Here is a 24,531-nt window from a genome sequence, read left to right as displayed (position 1 = left end):
CATGCTCAGAAATGTATACAAAATATGTTTAATTTTACTAACAACCAGTGAAGATTGAATGTTAAATGTTCTAATGAGTTAAATATAAGTAAATGTTGAAAAAATTATTTCACAGTAAAAATAACCTTTAAATGGTGTTTGCGTGCTAGGCTCGAGGGGGCATTAGGTGTCCTCGCGCGCTCCCGAGCTTGCATATTCAGGTCAGTTCACTAATGCCAAATAAAGTCAGCAGAAGAGCAGAGTGTGCGAGATAAAATTAAATCTTCTGTGCACACATGCGCGCGACATAACGAGAGCCCACCCTCCGGCCCTCGTATAAACAGGAAAATTAAACGCGTTTTAGTGAATAAACGCCGCCCTGCTACAGCCCGGAAGTGACGTTCAAAGACACCTTATTTATGTCTGCGGAAGACGAGGACGTCCTCCACACAGACACGTGTGATGCTCGTGGGCACTACGGGGCAGCTTCAGTCCCCAAAATAAGAGGACACTTGGGTCTTTTTTATTCAGACTGGTCACTTCATTAAAAAACTGTGCTTTTTGCGATATTTAATGTCATTAAGGGCTTTGAAGACCGTGTCGGATTGAAGCAAAGAGAAGAACAGAACTTACTGTCTTGAAAAACTCTTGTGAGAATTTGGACTTTGGCGCTTTTCATGCACTATGGCGGACTATTTAATCAGCGGACAGACGGGCTACGTGCCTGACGATGGTCTAACTGGACAGCAGCTCTTCAACTGCGGAGACGGACTTACCTACAAGTAAATACCCCTCGAGTTGTGCCTCATACCCACTTGTGCATTCTCCATATGCTTGCTATTAAACATTAAACAGGCTTGCCAGTCAGCTCTGCAGATGTGCTCTCTCAGAATACAGCTTCGCTTAAAACAGCTAAAATGAGCTGCTGTAGGTGTCGTTGTCGGTCCGTCTTTATCTGGTTTAGTATCCAGCATGTTATATTGTGACAGCACGCTGTCATTCATCTATTATGCAATTCCATTTCACGTAGGTCAGTACTGCATAAACATATAACCGTTGAAAGCACATGTCAGTGCGGTGCCACCTGACCTCTGCCATGTGGATTCACATGTCGGAACTCGGAAGTACTGATGAACTGTGGGTGATTCAGCACTGAGATCCTCTGCTGACATTCCATAATGCCAAGTTCAAACAAGCAGAGTCATGATTCTATTCTTAAACCACTGACAACCCAAGCAGCTTGTCCTTTACCAAAACCAATTGCTGTCTATGTTAGGTCTTCCCAAATGTGCTATAAATAGGTTGAACTTTGTGAAGTATGTTGTGGTTGTTTTCTCTACAAATTCTCTGGTGCCATGTAAAGCATTTAACGTCTCCGAGTTAAAGCTGTTTTTTGTCTTCAGAAACGCATTTCTGTTTACCATCTAACATAGGAATTTTACGCCAAGGAACTGTTTACGTTTACGACGGAAGATTGCAGCATTGACGTAACTCCGTTTTATCATTAAACGGGGCGTTACTTGACACATTAGTAAACAGCATGGTGTGTGTGACGGATAAAAAGACTCTTTGGAACATAATCAACGTGTGAATGTATCAGCGTATACGAGATAAGAGCGCTGAAAGAGTTGAATTATCATTATTAAACTCCAAACAGCGATTTCTGCCGAATTGCAAGAATAAACTAGCAAATATATAATGTTAATGTTTCTTGAATAATAAATGCACTGTTTCCAAATAGTTTTTCCAAACAACCCTGCAATTAGTTTGTCAAAAAGTTTTCTGATTGTCTATATATGCGGTGTTAATTCTCATGATACTTTTTTTCTATTAAATCTGTCAATTAATAGTGATACATTATGTGTTAAAAATCAAAAAGCTTCAAATGAATGAATCACGATCATTCACATTTTCACACCCTTACGCCCCTTTTCTCTGTTCTCTTTTTAGTGATTTCCTGATTCTGCCAGGGTACATTGACTTCACAGCTGACCAGGTGGTAAGTTAAACAATCTCCTCTCTATATAATATTTTTTTCTCTTCTGGATGGATGATGTGGTTTAAGTTTATTTGTCTCTCCTTGTAGGATCTGACATCAGCGCTGACCAAACAGATCACAATGAAAACCCCACTGGTCTCGTCGCCAATGGACACTGTCACAGAGTCTGACATGGCCATTGCTATGGCGGTAAGAGGATGATTGACAGAATTCATCACATAAAGTAGTCTTACTGCATAGACATTTTTGAATAAGCACTAATGTCTGTATGTGTGTACATACCGTTACAAAAGAACCTGAACAGTTAATTTGCAAGAATGCGGCCTCATGTTTTGATATCCATAAAATCAATTAAAGGCCCATGAGTTTTGTGCCTTGTAAATCTATGTCTGTTAGCTTTTAGACCAAATTTAGTCCTAAAAGATGATTAAAAATCACTTTACCAGCCATAAAGGGTAAAAAGTAAAAATAAGACCCTTTGGTACATCTCATCCCTCAATAGGGAATTCATCAAAAAAGTCTTCAAACTTAAATTTACAAAGATTGATCTTTTATGCATGTAGGATTATGTTCTAAGGCCTAATGTAATGTTGTGTTGTCACAGCTGACTGGTGGGATTGGCTTCATTCATCATAACTGCACTCCAGAGTTCCAGGCTAATGAAGTCCGCAAGGTCAAGGTGAGTCTTTACATCTCTATGTCTTTGTCTTTTTTTGTTTGTGTACCATTTTTCTCTTCTCTACTCATTCGTAATATATGTGTTTCTTCTGACCCCTACCCCACCAGTTGCCTTGTCCTTCTGAATAAGAAATCCACACCTCATTCTGTTTTATGTGATATGTATTGATGTGACACCCAAGTAGAAATGCCTAATAGAACATCCTTTTTTACTCCTCCACTCGACTTTTCTCCCTCCCTTTCCCTCCACTTGGAAATTTGCCCCCGCTTAGAGGTACGAACAGGGTTTCATCACAGATCCAGTGGTGATGAGTCCTAATGAGCGGGTAAGAGACGTCTTTCAGGCTAAGGCTCGGCACGGATTCTGCGGGATTCCAATCACCGACAATGGACAGATGGGCGGATGTCTGGTCGGCATCATTTCATCACGAGATATTGACTTCCTCAAAGAGGCGGAGCATGACCTGCCCCTCAGTGAGGTGGGTGGGACTTAACACAGAGGGCGAGGGCTAAGCAGTTTTACTGAACTCAACTCACCTTATCTTTCTGTCACTTAGGTGATGACTAAGAGGGAGGATCTGGTTGTAGCTCCAGCAGGAGTGACACTGAAAGAGGCCAATGAAATCCTCCAGAGGAGCAAGAAAGGTGGGGTAGACTTAAATCTTTTATGAGAGCGCCTTACCCTTTTTTTTCTTTCTTCACCCTCTTATTGCTGAGGACCGTTTTGGAGTAATCCTTGAACCAAATAAAACATTCGCATGAATGTTAACTATTCATTAACCTATATAGCAGTGTTTCATGCACCAGTTCTTGGCAGTGGACTCTTAAAACTAGATCTGATCAAGTGGTATTCTTAAGATGTCGTATAGGTCATACAAATTTGACTCATGCTTTTTTTGCTTAAAGGTAAAGACCCAACTCTATGCATGTTTTGTAAGATTCCCCTCTCTGTTAAACATATTTTATTGGACTGTCCTGGGTTTAATACAAGTAAAATGCTGCTCTTTTATGAAGTTATTTCACCTAAGTTATTTCACCCTTATTTAGTAAGATTATGCCTGAAAAGGTTTTGGATTTTTTATCATAATTATGTTAATTAAAAAAAATATATATATATATATATATATAATATGACTTCTTGTGTTTGTTTGCTTGGTTTTATTGTATTTAAATGATATTTGTATTTTTGTAATTACCTTTTTGCCATGAAAATAGCCTTAGATGCTGACATGTCATTAAATAAAACAATCTATCTATCTTAGCAGTGGCGTGCCACAAAATAACTGCAAGACAATCACTTTGCATTTTTTTTTTTCTGGCTGCATGCAACATATACTACCGTTCAAAAGGTTAGGATTGGTAAGATTTTCTTTTTAAAAAAATGTACAGTAAATTAACCTGCATTTAAATGTCTGCGTTTATTTAATAAAAAAAAATTTTTAAATGGGTAATATTTCAAGAGATAATATTGTGAAAAATTATTACAATTTACAACTGTTTAATAGTTTTATTTACTTTTTAAAATGTAATTTATTCCTGTGATGGCAAAGCTGAATTTTCAGCATCATTACATCAGTCTTCAGTGTCACATGATCCTTCAGGATTTATTTTAATATGGCGATTTGGTGCTCAAGAAAAAAAAATTATTACTATTTTTTTATTACTTATTGAAAATAGTTGTGCTGATTAAAATGTTTGTGTAAACTATGATTTTTTTCAGGATTCTTTGGTGGAAGAAAGTCCAAAAACAACATTTATTTAAAAGAAACATCTTTTGTAACATTATAAATGTCTTTACTGTCAATTTAATGAATTTTTTTAAATCAGAAAAAGAACGCATTTAGTAAAGTGTCAATAGGAAAACTGCATTTATAATATCTTTTAAAAATAATACAATTTTACCCGTGTAATTTTTGTTTATCTATCTATTATCTACTTTTAAAGGTTAATTAATTTGTTTATTTACCCATTTTTAAAATGATTTTAGCCATAAAAATACTCACCTGCAATTTTTCAAATGAAGTCGGAATGCTGCAAGATAATTTTCCGATGTGAAATTCTTACACTCAGTGTTTGTTTTCTATAGGCAAGCTTCCTATAGTAAATGAGGAGGGCTGTTTGGTGGCCATCATCGCTCGGACAGATCTGAAGAAGAACAGAGATTTCCCGCTGGCCTCAAAGGATTCCCGTAAACAGCTGCTTTGCGGCGCTGCTATCGGAACACACAATGATGACAAATACAGACTCGATCTGCTAGTGCAGGCTGGCGTAGATGTGGTCGTCCTGGTGAGGCCTGTTTTGGGCATAATCCTTCTCCGTGTATCAGTGGATAAAGAGAGTTTATTTTTGTCCTATTTGGTTAAAAACATTTTCCTTTCTCCTTGATTTAGGACTCTTCCCAAGGAAATTCCATCTTTCAGATTAATATGATTAAGTATATAAAAGAGAAATATCCCAGCCTACAAGTCATTGGTGGCAATGGTTAGTTTTAAACACACACTTTTTGAACATAACATCTACAAACACGCAGTTAACATACATACTGAGTTGTCTCTCTGTTGTAGTGGTGACTGCGGCTCAGGCGAAGAATTTGATTGACGCTGGAGCGGATGCTCTGAGAGTGGGAATGGGCAGCGGCTCCATCTGCATCACACAAGAAGGTCAGTCCACCAATCGCACACCTGGCTGCCTGCCCCTCAGCCGATCACAGGCTGTGCTTCCATATCCAGTTTCTCCAGAGGGAGCACCTAATGTCCAGTGCCTCCTCTGGTCCTCTTTTAACATAGTTAGAGTAGTCCAGTTCCCAAATATCCCTGCAGTTGGCTTGGTCTGTGAGGTAACTGTGCAGATTTATTGGCAGAAAATCTGCACTGCCCCATTTCCTCTCTTTTCCCAACTTTTTTTCCGGGGTTTTAGAATCTGTGGAGAAAAGTAAAACATTTTTTTACTGCATATCCTGTGTCTTTTTTTCTAAGAGAGAATATGTATGTCTATATAAGTGTCCATCTGTCTATTTACTGTTTGAATATTCTCTGTCGCTTTGAATGATGGAGGTAGTGAAGGCTCTTCTTTGCTTTTCTCAGTTTTTCCACTGTCTATGGCATAATTTAGCTTTTTTTGTTCTGACCGTTTGTCTATGTTACTTGCATCAGTCCCCATTTTTATCAGCTCTGTTGCAAAACTTAGCAAAGACTGTTCCAGAAGGTAGGGTGTATAATTATGGGTATACTACTGTTTAAAAGTCTGGGGTCAGAAAGTTTATTTTATTTTTTATTTTATTATTTTTTATAAATAAATAAATACTTTTATTCAGCAATGATGCATTATCAAAAGTGACTGTAAAGATAATAGTACAAAAGTTTTATAATAAAGGCTATATATATATATATATATATATATATATATATATATATACATGCATGCATACATGCATACATACACACACATTTTTTTTTATAATAAAGTTTTTAAATAAAGGCTGTTCTTTTGAACTTACTGTTTATCAAAGAATCCTTGAAAAAAGTACCATGGTTTCCACAAATAATATTAAGAAGCACAACTGTCCATACTCAATAGGAATAAAAAATTAAGAAATGTTTCTTGAGCAGCAAATCAGCATATTAGAATGATTTCTGATGGATCATGTGACACTGAAGACTGGAGTAAAGATGCTTTGCCATCACAGGAATAAATTACATTTTAAAATAGAAAATTATAATATAGAATTTCACAATATTTTATTTAAATCAAATAAATGTACTCTTGGTGAGCATAGGTGACTTAATTCAAAAATAAATAAAAAATCTTACCAACCCCAAACTTTTGAACAGTAGTGTATTTTGTGGATATTGCAGCTCCATAATGCATTGCGAACAAATCTAAGATGGCTGACAAAGCAAGTTATTAATTATAAATAAACTTATTTTATTCATTATTGCTTAATACTGTCAAACTGATTCAGGGAAATTCAAATGTATTATCTTACCTAACATTTGTGAGTGTAACATTTTTATAAAAAAAAAAATTTAATAGTTTTAATGTATTGTGCTCTTATCTTAGCAACATGGTAATATAAAACTCTTTTGAAATCAATTGCTAGTCGAGTCTCCTGTGAAGCGCTAGCTGTGTGGCATGCAGAGTTGCAGCCTTTGTAATGTATTCCAAATCAATCCCTTACGAAGTTCCATAACAATTAGTAAGAATGCTTCCTTAGAAGGAAGCTGCCTATAGGCAGTGAGGCAGCTCACTAGGTTTTAAAACAGAGCTACAGTGTGCTCTCTTTCTCTTTCTCAGTCTCTATCTCCCTTTCTATAATTATGTCTCTCTAGCTCCTCTCAGTATTCCTCCTGGTTTAAAGCTCCACAGCCCCAAAACCCCAACTACTGTTACGGGATACTCCAGTAAGTCCCTCCCCCTGATCCCCATACAGAGATCCCATTGGCTCACTATCTCACTCTGCCTGCCCTCTCCCACAGCCTGCTGCATTGATTGGTTAAATCCTCTGCATCATTAGAAGTAGTTGCTGGTTTTTGGGGTTTTGGATGCTTGTCATTGTCTGACTAAAGCCCAATTTATACTTCTGCGTCGAACTAACGCCGTAGCTACGTCGTAGGCTGTGTGTAGCACGCGTACCCTGAAGTGCATCTCAATTCTACGTGGACAGCGCTTTGTGTGTCTGCTAGAACCCCTCCCTTGGGTTTCACATGCTCCCTTGATGTGTAATTGCGCGTCAACGCACACAACGACGCAGAAGTATAAATGAACACCAACGCATAGCTTACAGCGTAGAGGTTCCGGCGTAGGTCCGATGCAGAAGTATAAATCAGCCTTAACCTGTCAGTAATGGTGTTTTGGCACTTCCTCTGATCTAAGTCTGTTACCCAGAATCCCTCACTAACATACTTGAACTAGCTTGTGCAATGGCCTGGAAAAGTAATTGGACATGCAAGTCAAACTTAAACATGTATGAGTGTCATCGTATAATAAAATATTGAACTATTGTAGTGGTTTATTAAAAAACTGTACCAAATGGGCTGTTAAAAATGACAATAATGACCATTTGGTCATTTTCTTCAAACATCAGTGTATCATCTTCATAGTTAATGTGATGGGAACTGACTTTATACATCTGCTAAAAAATCCCTTTTGGACCCGCTGATTAAAAGCAATTATCAATTTGGCACCAAAAGTAAAATTAGTTCTGAGAAAGGCCATAGCAGTGTTTGTTTCTATGTCACTTGCTTCAATGTTTTATCTGTATAATAAAATGCTGGAAGTATGGCTAAAGTGTCCAAATACCCTTTTTTAGAGCTTCTGAAAGAGCACTGGAACGTATAAAGTGCACTTGTTAACAAAGCTGAGTGTTTTGCAGTCATAAGTAAGTGATACTTATGACTGCAAAACACTCAGCTTTAGGTAAAGGTCTTTGTTTTATAGTAAACTATTTATAGTATAGTTTTCGCTAATTTCAGTCACACTTTTTTTCATTTTTTTTTTTTTTTTTCATTTTACAGTATGCAGTGTAGATGGTGTGACTATAGAAAGGGTGTTATGGGTAAATGGATGACTCATTTCTCAGTGCTCCTCTCTTCATGTCTTGTCTCCTCTCATACTGTGTTTAAAATGAAACCGCAAAATTGCCCAAAACTCCCTTGGCAACCGGGCATCAGTTATGTTGAATAGGATGGGAGGAGGAGAGCATGGGTCTCCATGCATCTCGCATGCAACTTTTCACTAATTGTTATGCTAATTAATTAATATAATGTTTAATGAGTAAAGTTGCATTAATCAAAATAATATTGTTTGCACTAGTGGTCTCAGACTTTTGGACTTCACTCTGTCAACAGTGATAATTATGTGGGTTTGACAGGTTTGTGTGCATATAACATGCTCACCGCTGCTGTTTTATTGGTTTTGTTGGATTCCTGCGTAAGATCACACATACAGATATGGTAGTGGAGCAAAAAATGTAGTTGATTGTAAGAGAAAAACTCAAATCATTTCCCTTTGGTTTGTCCTTTCCATTCAGGCTCTCGGACGTTCTTGTTTGTCAAGACTTGCTGAGGGTTTGCTAATGTGCACCCCTTTTTCTCCTCTCCTATCATCGCACAGTTGATAGAAAATCTCACATCTAAAATTCCACTTTTATAAATCCACATATTTCATATAACGATAACCTTGTCTTTGAACTCTGTGAATTTTTCTTTTTTTCATTCATTTTTGCTTTGGCCTAATTGTAAATTCACATGTAATACTGTCTTTGTAACGTTGATTGTCACTGACTGAAGTCACATGACTGCACGAGTAAATAATACACTGATTGTGACAGTCTGTCTGTTTGTCTGTGCGTGTGTGAGAGAGAGTCTGTGACAGAACAGCAGTTTTAATGCATATTATTGTCCTAATCTCCACACTTAGTATTTGTAGAATATGCAAGTGTAAAGTAAGTTGATTAGTAATGGTAATTTGTAAGTAAGGGTGAAGTATAACCAGGTCTCTATTTCTCGTTGTCCTCACAGTGCTGGCATGCGGGAGGCCACAGGCAACAGCCGTGTATAAGGTATCGGAATATGCTCGGCGGTTTGGCGTGCCCGTCATTGCTGATGGGGGGATTCAGACAGTCGGTCACATTGCTAAAGCACTTGCATTAGGAGCATCTACAGGTGAGATGTGGGTTACATATAGATTCACTTGCAATCGCTGCAGTAGATTATAAGACTGTTTATTCTTTAAAATGTGGCTTGTTGTTTAGTATAATTATTATAATAAAAAATAATGATGGTGGTATTTTTGTTTTATTTATATACTATTATAGTATTTATTAATATTTTGATTCTAGCTTTTATTATTTATTTTCAGTTCATTTTAATTTCACTTTTAGTTGTTTTAAGCGCTTGTCATTTTTGCGTTTTCTATTTAGATTTATTTTTTGTTTTAGTAATTTCAGTACTTTAACTAATTTCAGTTAGTTAAAGGGATGGTTCGGAGTAATTTCAACCTAGGGTCCTTTGAACCATGACCTCGAGCCAAACACCCCCCCCCCCCCCCCCCCCCCAGAAGCTTTTTTTCCCTTTGTCGAACATTATTAAAGTTAGAGCTTATTTAGAGATATCAGCCCAATGGCTTAGTGCAGGCGCTAATGGATCCAAGGTTGTATCTCGTAAATTACCCCACTAATAATGCCCAGAATGGTACCAAACTTCTACAGTAGTACAAATAGGTTCTGTACTCATAAAACGAGGCATTGGAATGTTTGTAAGTACATCAGGAGTTTATTTAAATAACACTTGCCTGATGGTTTCTGCTACCACTAACCTGGACGTCGAGGTCACTTCCGTGATTTGGGAAAAGCCCGTAAAAGCCCTGGCAGAAAGCGATGCATTTTTTATAATTTTTTCCGAAGTGTTGACAACTTAGTGTTAACTAATAATTGTTGCAAACTGGTACTACATACTAAATATTAGTGCATTCCTGGAAATGGGCGTCATTACACTACATCCTTATGCATCACTTTCTGCCAGGACTTTTACGGGCTTTTCTTAAGTATTAGCCTAATATCATAATTGAAACTAAATTCTCTTCTGCTTTTGATTTCTCTCTCAGTGATGATGGGGTCATTGCTCGCTGCCACCTCTGAAGCTCCTGGTGAATATTTCTTCTCGGATGGGATCCGTCTGAAGAAGTACAGAGGGATGGGCTCACTGGATGCCATGGACAAGAACCTGGGCTCACAGACCAGATACTTCAGGTAGCACATATAAATATATTGTCTCCCAAACACAATACTGTGTGTACCCACTAATTAGAGTTTACCCCATGTTTTTTTAAACTGCTTCGCCTCACGCTGACTACAGTTTCACAACTGCTTATACAGACTAATGCATGATGATCTTGAGGTTTTGATAAAACATAATATTTAACGCTTATAAAAGCCAAGTAAAACAACAATTATGTAGAAGACAGAAAACCCTATAGTATGTAAATATACCAAATTCACTCTCTCTTCTCTTTCTCTCTCTCTCTTTCAGTGAGAGTGATAAGATTAAAGTAGCTCAGGGAGTTTCAGGGGCAGTTCAGGATAAAGGCTCCATCCATAAGTTTGTTCCATATCTCCTCGTTGGCATACAGCATTCCTGCCAAGACATCGGTGCTAAGAGCCTCACACAGCTGAGGTACATGCAAACGCACTAATTACTCACATACCTGCAATTATATGCACTTATAGGCGCAGTGTATAATTTCTGTGCCGCTAGTGATGCCAAACAAAATTGTAAAAAGTGTGATTGTTTCCAACCAATCATTTCTTATTTTTGCAATTCTTTTTGATGGCACTAGTGGCACAGATATTATACACGCCACTTTTAACACAATAATGCAGTGCTAAAACAGACACTCGCATGTTTGAGTTCAATTACAGATTATTTTTCATTGTCTCTTTTTGCTCCTTTTCTCTCTTTCTTTCTACATCTATCTCAGGGCAATGATGTATTCTGGTGAACTGAGGTTTGAAAAGAGGACAATGTCAGCTCAAATGGAGGGTGGAGTGCACAGCCTACACAGGTAGTTGAACATTCATTCTCTTAGTCTGAAGATATTGTACACTACCGTTCAAAGGTTTTATTCAAAAGTGATAGAAAATACATCTATAAATGTTACGAATGATTTCTGATATAAATGCTGCTCTTTTGAATTTTCTATTCATCAAAGAATTCTGAAAGAAGGTGTATCAATGTATACACAAATATTAAGCAGAAAAACTGTGTTCAACACGAATAAAAATAATAACTGTTTCTTCTGAACCAAATCAGCATATTAGAATGATTTCTGAAGGATCATGTGGACACTGAAGACTGGAGAAATTATGCTGAAAATGTAGCTTTGCTGTCACAGGAATAAATGACAATATATTTAAATAGAAAGTTATTTTAAATTGCAGTAACATTTCACAATATTGTCTTTACATGCATTTTTGGTGAGAATAAGAGACTTCTTTCAAAAAAACATTAAAAAAAAATCTTTCCGAACCCAAACTTTTGAATGATATACCGGTAGTGTACGTTTTTATTTTTTTAATAAAAAAAAATGAATTGACATTTTTGTTTTGTTCTTTCAGCTATGAGAAGCGCCTGTTTTAAAGACACTACAGATGGCAGTACATGCACAGCCAAATGCACGTAAACCCCCATTAATGGACTTCCACACGTGCTTTTGCACATTCAGGCACCCGGACACACCGAGAACCTCAGCTTCCTCTTTCTCGTCTTCCCAGCCGCCTTTTCTCTTAGTGAGGAGAGAACCCGTGTGTAAATGTCTGAGCATAAGCCAGTGTGCGTGAACGTGTGGTTGTGGGAAGAACATGCCGTCTGCTGTATCTATCAGATGCCTTACATGTCAAAAATTGTTTTTGATTGTAATCATTTGACAAGTTTTGTTCAAAAATATACAATTTTGCCACATTTTTACCATATTTGTCTTGACTCTTGTTTTGTTTCATAAAATACAAACATACCTGCATATGCATCATTATAAGCAAAAAACTGTCAACGTTTTCAGTCCTTAGAAGAAAAGTGTGCAGTTAAATCTGTGAAACAGGAAGTGTTTTATTTTAATGGGATTTATGTTAAGTTTGTTATTAAAAAGAGAACTGACACTTCAAGTTAGGTGTGTGCATGTGAATAACTTCATAAAAATCTGCCTGTGACATGTGAATTATAACATAGTTTTGACTTGCATGTTTTTTTCATTTTTTTTTTTCATAATAAATTGATTTTCAAATCCTGAATCTGTGGGTGTGTGGGTAAGTGGCTGCTAGACATTGACATTGGTACACTATTCCTCATTTTGCAAGCGCGTCTCAAGGGAACCAGCCTTCACCTCCAAAACTACCGGACTTTCCAAACAGGCGTTCACACATGCTCACTAATGGACCCGCACCTGGACAGGTTGGGTTGAGAGCCCCAGGTGGCTCCTCATAAATGAAATATGATATTGGCCCGTTAGTAAGCTCATCCCAGCTGGGCCCAGATCTCTTAACGCTTTTATACACAGCAAAAAATGACTGACAGTTGTATATTAATGTGTGCAGCAGTATTGTCTTTCTTGTTTTCTGAGAAAACTAAAACATTTTTAAAATATTAGAAAAAATCACGTCTAATTCTCATATAGATTTATATTTAGAAGTCTATATATATGTGTGTCTATATATATATATATATATATATATATATATAAAATACATAAATACATTACACCTACAATGAAGTTAGTTAATCAGCCATAATATATTCGTATAAAGTTTAAAGATTAACAGAGAAATATATATAAATCAAAAGAGAGAGATGACAGGAATTATAAGAAGAGAAAAGAGAAGGGAAAGACATAGATGTTTGGAGGGGGGAGGTTGTGGGTAGCCTAGTGAAGAAGTGAAAGTGAAAATGTTCCTCAGATTTCTGAGGAGGAAGTCAGGAGGCATAAATACGCAAACGCTCTTTGACAAACTCGCACAAGCCAGGGAGCAGAGAGAGAGAGAGGGAGTGCGCACAAGAAAGAGCTGGAATGACAGAAACAGGTAACATAGAATTAGGCCTATTCATCTCATCTCTTTCATACCTGTCTATTTTTATCTTATGTTCAATGTTTCTTCCTCGCTTGTTATTCATCATAGTGACAAGTTGTTTTCTTTCATTTCCCTTCACCTTTCCTCCACTTGTTTCTTTCATTTGCTAACTTATCTTCTCTTTTGCTAAGTTGATCCCACTGAAATGGAAAAATAAGAATGTAAATGTGCATTGATACAAACTGTCTCTTATTCATTTGTCTCTTTTTTTCCCTCACTCATTTCACTGTGTTTGGGAAATATAAGGAAATCTTCACGTAAAAGAAGGAAAGACAGTAAGAGAAGAGATCACTTCAACTAGAATTCACTCAAATATTTATTAGGTGCCGTCAAGGTTGTTATTTCTAAAATGAAGCTTCATATTTCAAGCTAGTTCCTCTTTATGTTTGACTTCATGTGACTTAATTTAGTTCATTTTATATCCTCTCTTTTCATCTTGTCTTCATTTAACTTGCATAACTCCCCTTCTCCTTCTCTCTCCCTCCCTCTCTCTGCCCACTCTTTCTCTGATATGGAACAGGTTTTTCAAGATACAAGTCTACAGATGAAACGAGATAAATAAACAAGTTTAATTCTCTTGCGGAAACATCAGACTTGTTTGTGGTAAAAGCTGTTTCAGTGTTATTTCATTTTCACTTACATTAAGGAACACATGAATGTAATTAGGTTGAAATTTCCATATGGAATAATGTTGAATGACGAAGTATTGCTGGATGTGCTTATTCCTGGTTTGTCATTGAAAATGGCCACAGCAGTCTGGATGGTAACGGAACCCATAATGCAGCTGTTTGGTTGATTGACAGCTGGCTATGGATTCTGTGGCCCTCCTTTCTTGCAGGAGCTTAAAGTTGAAAAGTGAGTTTTGGCTTCATTCAGATATGATATTGTAGTTCTGTATTACTCTTGAAATGTCTTTGAATATAACTATGCCTATATTCAATATTAAGTTAATATTTGCTTAAATGTAGTTTATTTAGAAATGTGTGTCTGTGCAAACCGTGTGTATATGACAAAGTACTGATGTTGCTCTGGAATGACACGTTTTCTCCCGGATCGCCATCAATGTTTCGCCACCGGGAACTTCGTGTCAGCCAAGATTGACATCAATTCCTTCAGAATTTTCTATCAAAAATCTTCAGAATTTACCACTCTTCAGTGTTCAGTAGCCTAAATCACAGAATATTTTTCAGACATTTCAATTTTGTCTTTGTAATTCTTCAATAAATTAAGAACCTTTGTTAAAACATCACTTGATGACTTTTTCACTTTTAGGCCTGAATAATTCTTTAGGTTTGTATTTTCAAAAGCTGACTGATCTGGTTTGTAGATTGTATCCTCTGGCCAGAGGATACAAAGTAAAATATTTGAGTCAGTGTTGCTGTTTTAGTTGATCTGGGACCAAATCCAGATCTTACTGTAAAACAACAAGTGATATGTAATTTGGCCCAAGTTCAGCTCTTATACAGGTAATTGTTACCTGCCTCAAACAAAGCGGAAGTACTCGAATAAAATCCAAACAACCAGCATTAAAATATGCCTTGGTATGAAGTGTGACCAGATCTCATTATTTTTCTAAAGATAAACCCTTTACAAATATTGTTTTATCACTGTTACATTAAGGAAATATTTGAGTATTCCATCAGAAGTCAATTGTTAAAAATGTGTTGATGCTAAAACTGTTTATACTGGAAACAATATTCCGGATGCAGTCTATTGAAACATTAAATAGAGTAAAAGCTTTGCTTATATTGTTAGAGAAAAAGTCTTAAAGGAATATTTCACCGCCCTAAAACTAGAATATTCTCTTATCATTTACTCACTGTCATTTACTCAGTTCAGGAAAAGAGAATGTCCAATGTCCAAGCTGCTGTTTTCCATAAAAGGAGTAAATGATGACCATGTATCAGCATAAAGCAAGATTTGTAGTGAATACATTAACGACATAAATGCTTTTTTCTTCACCGAAAACTATCAACTATAAATTAAGTCATATGGTTTTGAAAAAAAGGGGAAAAAAGAATGATAATTTGTATTTTTGGTTGAAGTAGGCCATAGCCTACATTAATATGTTTTAAAAAAAAATCAGTGATAAGAAGGAAAGTAACCCCTGGAATATCTAAAGGTGTAGTTTATATTATTGAAAATAAAACTACAGCTTATGAACAAAACGCATTTGATCAGAAGAGCAGTTTTACTTTCTTTTCTGTCACTGACAGACCTGATTTTGCCACACCCAAAATGGCGCCTTTCAAAAGGTCGCAACCAGGAACTAGTGTTGCATGAAAATGTGTCCCCCTCTTACCAGTGACATTTCTTAATGTTCCGGTCCCCATACATACATCTGTTTTTATTGGTGATCAATGTGAGCAGAGCACCGCAGTGCTGCTACAGTCAGTCTCAGTAACAATCCTCGAGTTCAGGCACTGATAACAATGTCAACATATTGAGCTTAATCATGGAGGAAGCAGTGCCTTTTAGCATCGTGTCCACCGTCAAAGCGCTGAGCGGTGCGTTGCGGGGAGATGCTGAAAATGAAGCCGAAATCATCATCCGCGAGCGAGAGAAGCTCTGGTTCAAGGAGAGCAGCGCCAAAAACCTGAGAAATCGCGACTTCTTGTCACCCAACACGGTTCTGACGACGTTGTACGCGGGTGGAGAGGTCAGTCTGAAATATGTGCTTATATGTGCGTTATTTATTTTCTACGTTATGAGCTCTTCTGGCCTGCATCGGTGACAGATGCGCTTCTCCGCATGGGGATTTTACGCATGGCTTGAGGCACCGTGGTGGATGTAACGTTATCAAGCTTTTGCTTGGACGTGCAGTTATGCATCAGAGAGGGTCACTGACACAGAATTGTCCGAATGTAAGGCCGAGCTCTGCACAGACACGCAGGGCGCCAGCTAGACTGTTGACATTGGTCGCATCGACAAAACATTTGAACCCTGCGGCAGAAATGATTAACTCTCCTCTGCCCGTGACATCTGGGTCAGGGTATGCCAATAATAAAAAATAACACGCATTTGGAGAACCGCAAAGTTATAATGACGTCCTGATTATTTAGGTCATTAGGTCTCAAGAAACCTTGTTTGGTTTATGTAGTGTGAATAATTCAATGAGTTTAAGCCGGTCAAAATGTAAGAAATTTCTGGACGTAAATGTTTTTGACTGAAGATTACAAGATTATTTAAAAAAAAAAAAAAAGATGTGTGCAGATAAATAATTTATAATAAACCATACTGTAAAAAAATTTCATGGTCATGTTATAATCTTTGCATTCATGTTGTGCATTTTACGAATCACCTAACCATTTTCAACAAAAGTTTTGATTTATTGTCCAGGTTCCCTGTGATGTTCTCAGCGGTATTCGCTCTCTTCGTGGCAGCGGTGTATTGCCGATAGGAGCCACTGAGGTGACGGCAGAAGGGCTGCGTGTGTGTGTGGATCGCTGCACAGCATTCAGACGTGTTTTATGTGGAATAATGCCATATCTGAGACCTGCTGCTCAGAGACAGGGCTGTGTCCTCATCAACTGCCCTGCCCTCCACACCAAACAAGCCGTGCCATCTCCCGATACGCTTGCTCTGGGGCAGCTACGAACCGTTCTCATCGCCGACCACCTCGGGGCACAGCTCAGAAGACAAGGGTATGTGCTTTGACTTTCATTATCTTGGGGTACATTTTGTGACCAAAAGGGGGAGAGTAATCAACTCTTTCTTTATTCCATTTAGGTACACTGTGTCCTTTTGTCCAGCCTTGCCACAGGAGAGTGACATTGTCAACTTCCTGAAAACACTAGGCGTTGATTGGCCGACAGTCCCTGTCAGCTGGACCAATGAGGACAGGGAGGAGAAGATGAAAAAAGCTTTAGAGAACTCGACCTACAGAGACAGAGAAATGGAGCGGGGAAAGAGGAGAAGCAGGGGAGAGGAAATAGAGGGAGAGAAGAGAGGGATAAAAGAGGAAGTTAGGATAAACCTTAAACAAGTGGTACAGGACGAGAATCTTCAGGGTTATGATCCCAGTCTTGGGACTTGCACAGGTGAGCTGTAGTACCTGAGCATGTTAATAAGGATATAACGGGTTGCATTTCTCACGATTTGGCTTAGATACAAGATCTGTGTCTGTTTTGTCAGTAAATGTCATTATTAGGGTTGCATAAGGATATTTGATGTTGAGATTTTAATTGTATTGTTCTTCACTGTTATTTTAGCATGGAAATTGCATAAGAATAGTTAAATTTGATTTGTCACATACTAGCGTTGTGAAAATGAAAAAATGTGAAATATTTCTTTTTAACATTTTACAATTTTAAAGTTATATTTTCAAACTAGTTGCACCAGAGGCATCAAGATGAGATGAACTGAGTCATTCCTAATGTTTAAGTGAATGATCTGTTGGATAGCCTCAGTTTTCCTCAGTCAGTGATTTCTCTCTTTTCAGTGCAGAGAGAAGCTTTGTGTCATCTGGCCCAGCTGGACAGCGCTACTGCAGATTTCCCTGTGAGTTAAAAGAACCCTCTGTCTGGCTCATCTCCGTCTGCTTTAAATTATAGTGAGTTACCATGTTTTAGATGGACACTTGTAATGGATTTCTGTACTTCAGGTCTCTACGGCAACAGCCCTGCATGTCACTTCCTGCCAGGATGAGTTTCGTCAGCAGCAAACAGCCATGCTGTGGAGAGCAACGGGTGTAACGGCAGTGCAGGTTTCACACCCTCTGCCCACACAGACACATTTGCCCATCAGCTGTATCAGCATGCTTTACATGCTAAACAATTGTTTTCTGTATATTCTGTCCTGTTGACTCGTTTAATTCCCCCCCGCCCAGTAGGTTTTAGTACAGAGCCCCGCACATGACATCCGGGAAAAAAATATATATAGTGGCCACTAGGGCTGCAGCTAACGGTTATTTTGATAATCGATTAATCTGTCCATTATTTTTTCGTTAAATCGAATAAAATATCTAGAAATTATTATACATTAAAAGTTCATTTTAATCCCTTATTTTAACCAATGCTATTGCACATCGTGCCTATGTAGGCTATGCTGTACATTATACGAAAAAATGGTTAAAATACAAACATTGCAGTGTAAACCAAAAAACAGCTGATTGCTTACTATTTTTAAAGCAGAAATTAAAATGACTAAATAAAAAATTATAATAAACCAAAACACTAAATTATTGTACTTGTGTTACTTGTAGAATTTATATTACATGCACTTAATTTCTAACAAAAAATATGTTGCCAAAATGTGTATTTTAGTCAGAAGTTTTAGTTATTGCGCTCGTATTCTACACGCTCCGTCTGTTTGACGATTTACTAAAACGAAGGAATGAATTAGTTACTAAATGAATTAATACTTAATTCATGGGAATGAATTCTTAGTTTGTGGCCATGGTGTATATATTTCACATATGTCATGTGTAGGGCTCTGTATTTGTTACACCACAGCTAAAATCCATGATTTGCAACTACCTAATTGGTAGCAGTTGGAATTCTGGTGAGGATCATGCTAATAAAAGAGCATTTGATTGGATAAAAGTCATGCTCCCCTTCCTGGAAGAGTAAGACTATTCATTTTAAGTGAATTCTTTGTCCGTTTTTAGGTGTACACTAGCATATTGATGATATCAAAGCTAAAAGAATAATAAAACCCATAAAAGTCAATGTAATGCATCCAAATTGATGACTGCACAATTTCTTGCTTAAACGATTCACAGTTGGATGTGACTACATTTTAGACCATCTCTGTTGGAAAATTATTTAATGAATGATTGCTCTCTCCCTCTCTATTAGAGATTAGTGATTTGTGGTCCAGTTAAAACTCCCGGTGTTCAGATGAATGCAGCTCAGTATCTTCAGTAAGGAAAAACTTTAGAACAACAACTCTCTATTAACTGTTACAACAGCTCTTTGTAATTCTATATTAAAAAGACTACTGTCTAAGTCTGATAATTACAGTGTTTGTTTGTGTACTGCTGTAGGTTAAGAAAAGCTCAGATGAAAGAGGCCTCAGAAATGAAGTATGGAGACCAAGTTGAAGGTGTGTTTATCTGTGCTTATCTTTTTATCTTAAAAAGCTACTAAACTGCATGTATTAGCTAAATAGCCCAGAAACGTTTGTGATGCATGTTGACCCATTTTAGGTCAGACATGGGATGACATCATTAGAGTCATGACCTCGGCCACCGTGAGGTTTGAACTGCTATCCACAGTACACACAAGTCCGGTGAGTATGTTTGCATGTGCATGCGTGGAATGCATTGTCCTGCATCAGAGATGATTGACATCTCTTTTTCAGGTGACCTTAGATGTGCAGCGGGACAGTGGTGTGTCCACAAAGGGCCCTAGGGGTGGAGTCTTTGTCATGTATAACTGCGCTCGTCTTCATACACTCTTCAGCAGCTACGAGAAAGGGGTGGAGCAAGGTAACACACACACACTGTAGTGTTTTGACTTGTGATTTATGATCAAAGTAATAATGTCAAGATAGTAAACTTGGAGAGGTTGTTTTTTAAAGCGTATGCAGTATGACTACACCCAAATCTTAACAATCTGCTGTTGTATACATGTTTAAAGTCCAAACTTTATTAGGCAAATGCTGTTTTTTTTACTGCTAGTTACTGTTCTAAAACTAAGGTAAGAGAAAAGCAGCGAAAGATGATACATGTGGTCTATAACTATAGACAAAATGTAGATGAAATGTTCAGAATATAACAACAATAGGCAATAATATAGTCTGGCAACAGAGGTGCAGGATTCTAGGTAACATTTTAGTTTAGGGTCCAATTCTCCCTATTAACTAGTTTCTAATTAGCATGCTTATTACTAGGATATTGGCTGTTTATTAGTACTTATAAAGCACATATTAATGCCTTATTTTACATGACCATATTCTACATCCCTTAATCTTACCCAATACCTAAATTTAACAACTACCTTACTAACTATTAATGTGTTTCTTGTAGCAAAAGTTGTAGTTAATAGTTTGTTAATAGTGAGAATTGGACCCTAATCTAAAGTGTGACCGAATTCTGATTGGTTGTGATGTTTGGGGCAGTGCACAATTTTGTGATTTGGCTGAAGTAGAGAAATCCATTCCCCTCTTTCTCCATTGGGCCTTTTGATTAATTGCACGTTAAGTAGTAATGTAACGAAAAATGTTGTGTCTATTTGTGAATAATATTCATGTCTATTTTGAAATATGTAGGTCTTTATCCAGAAATCCCTGGAGGCACTGAGCTGGACTTTTCTGCCCTGAAAGAGGAGGTAAAGCAATATGTAACTAACATTCTGTACAAGCACACTCAAACATGGTCATATTTTTTGCATCCTTTTTAAGTATTCAAGTTGCTATGTATAAAGACATATACCAAATGTATTCAAACAAGCTCAGTTTTTGTGTTTCTATGATCTGGTGGCATAGAAAATTGTTGATATGATGGTAATGTTGCCATTTCGTTATTAGGGGGAGTGGCTTCTTCTCTTCAATTACCTCATTCCATTCTCTGAGCTGCTGGACCAATCAGGACAGGTCCTGGAGCATGAAGGGGGCGGGGCTAGAGTTAATTTAAGAACAGAACAGGTACTTATAAATGTTTCATTGCTCGGATCATTTTGTAATGTTAATTTATTTAATTTATTAGTATAATTTAGTCTAATCTCAACCAGTCATATGTCGTATTCTATCTGCTGTCCTGGCTTCATTAATACAGCCTTCCATAATTGTTTTGTTTGTCCATCAGGTGTGCAGATTCTTGGTGTCTCTCAGTAAAGATTTTAGTTCTTACTACAACAGAGTTCACGTCCTTGGGGTAAGACATTATTGGGTCTGTTTGGTTGTTTGTGAATTAGTTTAATTTCAATCAGTATCTATTTATATAAGGATCATTTAGATGCCGTTACACTCTTTTTATGGCCCATTTAAGTCCTGTTCACACCAAGGACAATATTTAACGATAAAGATACATTTGTAAAAAAACGTTCTAAATGTAAAAGAATAGCAGAGTCCTATTGTTCCCATAATGATAACGACAGAACATAGTTTCTATATAGTTGAAATCACTTTCAGAATGATTTTTTTTTCCAGGTAATGAACAATAAAGAGAACAGCCAATCAGAATCCATTCTGCTTTAAAGCGCTCAAGCATTTAAAGCGGCAGATGACAAAACTGCACCGCGTGCTTATAATAAACAGAATGATATCGTGCATTGATGTAGACGCTAATATAGTTATCTTTATAGCTTTCGTTCTTGGTGTGAATGGGCCTTTACGTCTGTATTTTGTATATTTGTGTGTGTTCAGAGCCATTAACTTTCTGCTCGTCCTCTTTCTCTTTCTCCCTCTCTCTTTAGGAGCCCCTGCCTCATCTTTTTAATCAGATGTTTTGTCGTTTATTGTTGCTGAGAGCATTAAGAGAACTTTACCACAGCGCCCTGGACTCCCTTAACTTGCCCCCAATCCCCCAACTATAGCATCTCCACTGCACACATCATACTCGAATAGTCACAAACTGTCCCTTAACAGCCAGAACCCTTCCATTTTACTTGGTTATTACACTTTCTCCTTCCTCATACCCATATTTGCCTGACCACCTTGTCTAAATAGTCCAATATTCCTCCTGCCCTCCAAAAAGACAGGATAGACCCCAAAATCTGTTACTCTTCATCCTTTCATCCAAAAAATTATTTTACCCATTTTTGGGCAAAAATTGCCCCTACAAATGTCAACAAGCAAGATGCTTTCATTCACAGTGAATTTGAATTCTCCTGTACCATATTCATAGATTCTGCCCTCCTGCATGACAATGTATTCTATGTAATAGTATTTAATGAGTGTAAGAGCCCAGCTCTATTTGTTCAACTCTGAACACATATTGACAGTGTAGCACAGTTGTTCTCACAGTCTGAAAGACGCACACACAGTAAGGTATCTGTCACCTCTGTTTCTGATTAGGAATCATGTCGACAGGGTTGGCTCTTTCACGCAATCATTTGGTATTCTTGAAATGTCATGATCTGGGATGCTACTTCCTTGATTATAAATATAGTCTTATCTGTACCAAATATAAAGTCTTAATTCTAGAGTTTCCCCCCCAGTGTCCATCACTGTTTGTGCCACTGTAAGTGTACAGGTGTACTACTGAGAATCCTTGTGTGCCATACAGAGTGTTTCACAGATCTGTGCCATGTGTCACAGTATTCAAAACCCTGAGAGTACTAAACACGTTTTTCTCACACTTCAGAGTTTTTGCTAGTGGTGATCTCACTCGATGTATTTTAAAAAGACAAACCCACAGAGACTTAATAATTAAAAGAGTGTCTGCCTTAACCTTTGAACTGATTGTTTTTCAAGTGTGCAAATGTGTGACTATACCTGTACATAAGTCCTTTACCTGTGCAAAACTATTTTAATGGTGTGACTTTACAATAAGGTTTAAATTAGGCAACTAACAATGAACAATATTTTTTTACATAATTTATTAATCTATATTGTTTATTTATTCATGTTTGTTCATAATGCATCAACTAATGTTAATATATATAATTCAAATTTGTTTGTTTTTTAGGTGTATGTAGAAATTAAAATAGATTAGTAAATGCTGTTAAAGGTATTGTTCAATGTTATTTCACACAATTGCATGAAATATTATTAATGTATAGAACCTTATTGTAACGTGTTTCCATTTCAGTCATGTTCATACCAATGGCAGAAATATTTTAATATTTTCCCCATTACATTTATTTTAAATAATTTATAATTTATAAAGTCTTTAATTAAACACTGCACAGCACAGCAAAAACACTGCACAGTTATTTACTTCAAATACTTTAATTAAACCAATAACTGTTTAAAATAAATTAATACTTTTATTCAGTAGGGATGCATTCAATTGATCAAAAGTGACAGTGAAGACTTTTATAATCTCACAAAAGATTCCTATTACCTGTTTTCAACTTTTCACAGAATTCTGAAAAGAAAAAAATTGTTTTCACTGTTTTCATCATTGATGATAATAATAGAAAAATATTACTTGATCACCAAATTAGCCTTTTAGTGTGATTTTTGTTTCAGCTTTGCCATCACAGTAATAAAATAATGTTTTGATTTTAATATATTTTAATGTAATTTAAGTTGTAATAATCTTTCACAACATTTTTGTTTCTGCTGTATTTTTGATCAAATAAGACATTTAAAAAACATTAAAAAAATAATCTTTCTGACCCAAACCTTTGAATGGTAGTGTATGAAAAACAATGGGCAATTGTGCCTCCATATTAAATATCTGGGGCTTTGTTTTGCACCACAAGTTAATATCTGGTTGATTTCTGATACTGACTAATACTGAATCCAAACTCATCAGTGTGTTGTATGATTTGAATATTAATGAAATATGAAGTGGAGTCAGAATTATGACCATGACCGGCATGACTAAACACCCCATAATATCTTTGAGTGGGGTGACAGCATCTCATCTTTGTAATGGAGTATGTGTTAAATATGCAGCTCGAGTTTGTAATAGAGTGCTCAACTGCAGGACTGAACATTAATAACAGCCACACTGCTAGAAAATGTCTCTAGTCTTCAGTGCAGTGAGTAAATGACATACTGTCAGCCATGCTGGCCATCTGAAGTAACCACCTAACCACAGATACATATATCGTCAGTGACAAGAAGGTGTAATGCCACAGTTCAACCACTAGAGAGCGATCTCGATTCTAGCTAAATCTTGTTCGCTGTCTCGCTCTTATGTGGTTTAGGGCTTGTTAAGCTGTCAGTCATCACTGCTGGGCATCTCTTCCTTGAAGACAAAAGAGGGAGGGGAGATGAAAAAGGCCTGAGAGAGAAGAAAAGGAGACTAGTGCGTGAAAGGAGTTCAAAGAATGAAGGAGAGTACGCTGTGTAATCGCTACAAGCAAAACCGCTGTCTTTTTAAAGAGGTGTGTGTGTGTGTGAGCGAGATGAATGAATGAGGTCAGAAGTGCCCATGGGAATTGAATGATTTTTGTAGTTGTCAAGGATAGGAAGAGAGAGAGAGGGGGAGAAAAGGTGGGTGGAGGAGGGGTGGAGATGATTGAGGAGAGTGATATTGATGTATGTTGTTCTTGTTGACTGGTGCGGAGCCCTAGACAGGAAATAACAGTGTGAAGTGGGTGTGGTTTGGGGAGTGCTGGGAAATGACACATGGAGATAAATTGTTACTATATCTGTAAGTGTCGCTCTAATAGCAGAGATAATGTCCTTTGTAAAAATGGCC

The 24,531-nt window shown here is 37.2% G+C and overlaps 2 protein-coding genes across 3 annotated transcripts; both read left to right on the top strand.

The window, feature by feature from the left end:
- Positions 1-321: 321 nt before the first annotated feature.
- impdh2 (IMP (inosine 5'-monophosphate) dehydrogenase 2) lies at positions 322-12,294 on the top strand. Of its 2 annotated transcripts, XM_084388499.1 has the most exons (14): positions 366-761; positions 1,930-1,978; positions 2,066-2,167; positions 2,583-2,657; positions 2,929-3,135; positions 3,214-3,301; positions 4,743-4,942; positions 5,047-5,137; positions 5,221-5,316; positions 9,175-9,318; positions 10,259-10,403; positions 10,684-10,827; positions 11,132-11,215; positions 11,769-12,294. In XM_084388499.1, exons 1-14 carry the CDS (start codon positions 664-666, stop codon positions 11,788-11,790), a joined length of 1,545 nt encoding a protein of 514 aa, XP_084244625.1. In that variant the 5' UTR covers positions 366-663; the 3' UTR covers positions 11,791-12,294. The 2 variants fall into 2 exon arrangements, with proteins under 2 accessions (XP_084244626.1, XP_084244625.1); XM_084388500.1 differs by lacking the exon at positions 10,684-10,827 and having other exon boundaries at positions 322-761.
- A 3,292-nt stretch (positions 12,295-15,586) lies between these two features.
- On the top strand, positions 15,587-22,612 carry dalrd3 (DALR anticodon binding domain containing 3). Its single transcript, XM_084390174.1, has 13 exons — positions 15,587-15,930; positions 16,611-16,915; positions 17,001-17,311; positions 17,713-17,771; positions 17,875-17,976; positions 19,070-19,134; positions 19,258-19,316; positions 19,420-19,502; positions 19,575-19,701; positions 20,484-20,542; positions 20,742-20,858; positions 21,019-21,087; positions 21,629-22,612. The coding sequence occupies exons 1-13, from the start codon at positions 15,727-15,729 to the stop codon at positions 21,746-21,748; spliced, it is 1,680 nt and encodes a 559-aa protein (XP_084246300.1). The 5' UTR covers positions 15,587-15,726; the 3' UTR covers positions 21,749-22,612.
- The last annotated feature ends 1,919 nt before the right edge of the window (positions 22,613-24,531 follow it).

The sequence above is a fragment of the Rutilus rutilus genome, assembly GCF_951802725.1.
Source record: "Rutilus rutilus genome assembly, chromosome: 19".
NCBI classification, from domain to species: domain Eukaryota; kingdom Metazoa; phylum Chordata; class Actinopteri; order Cypriniformes; family Leuciscidae; genus Rutilus; species Rutilus rutilus.
This window is presented reverse-complemented; position numbering and strand designations above follow the sequence as displayed.

Excerpts from the sequence above, each read along its gene's own strand:
- impdh2 (XM_084388499.1), top strand. The coding sequence starts at position 664 with ATGGCGGACTATTTAATCAGCGGACAGACGGGCTACGTGCCTGACGAT. Across the intron at positions 5,317-9,174 it reads CATCTGCATCACACAAGAAG|TGCTGGCATGCGGGAGGCCA; the intron begins GTCAGTCCACCA and ends TTGTCCTCACAG. Across the intron at positions 11,216-11,768 it reads GGAGTGCACAGCCTACACAG|CTATGAGAAGCGCCTGTTTT; the intron begins GTAGTTGAACAT and ends TTGTTCTTTCAG.
- dalrd3 (XM_084390174.1), top strand. The coding sequence starts at position 15,727 with ATGGAGGAAGCAGTGCCTTTTAGCATCGTGTCCACCGTCAAAGCGCTG. Across the intron at positions 19,503-19,574 it reads CCACAGTACACACAAGTCCG|GTGACCTTAGATGTGCAGCG; the intron begins GTGAGTATGTTT and ends TCTCTTTTTCAG. Across the intron at positions 20,543-20,741 it reads TTTCTGCCCTGAAAGAGGAG|GGGGAGTGGCTTCTTCTCTT; the intron begins GTAAAGCAATAT and ends TTTCGTTATTAG.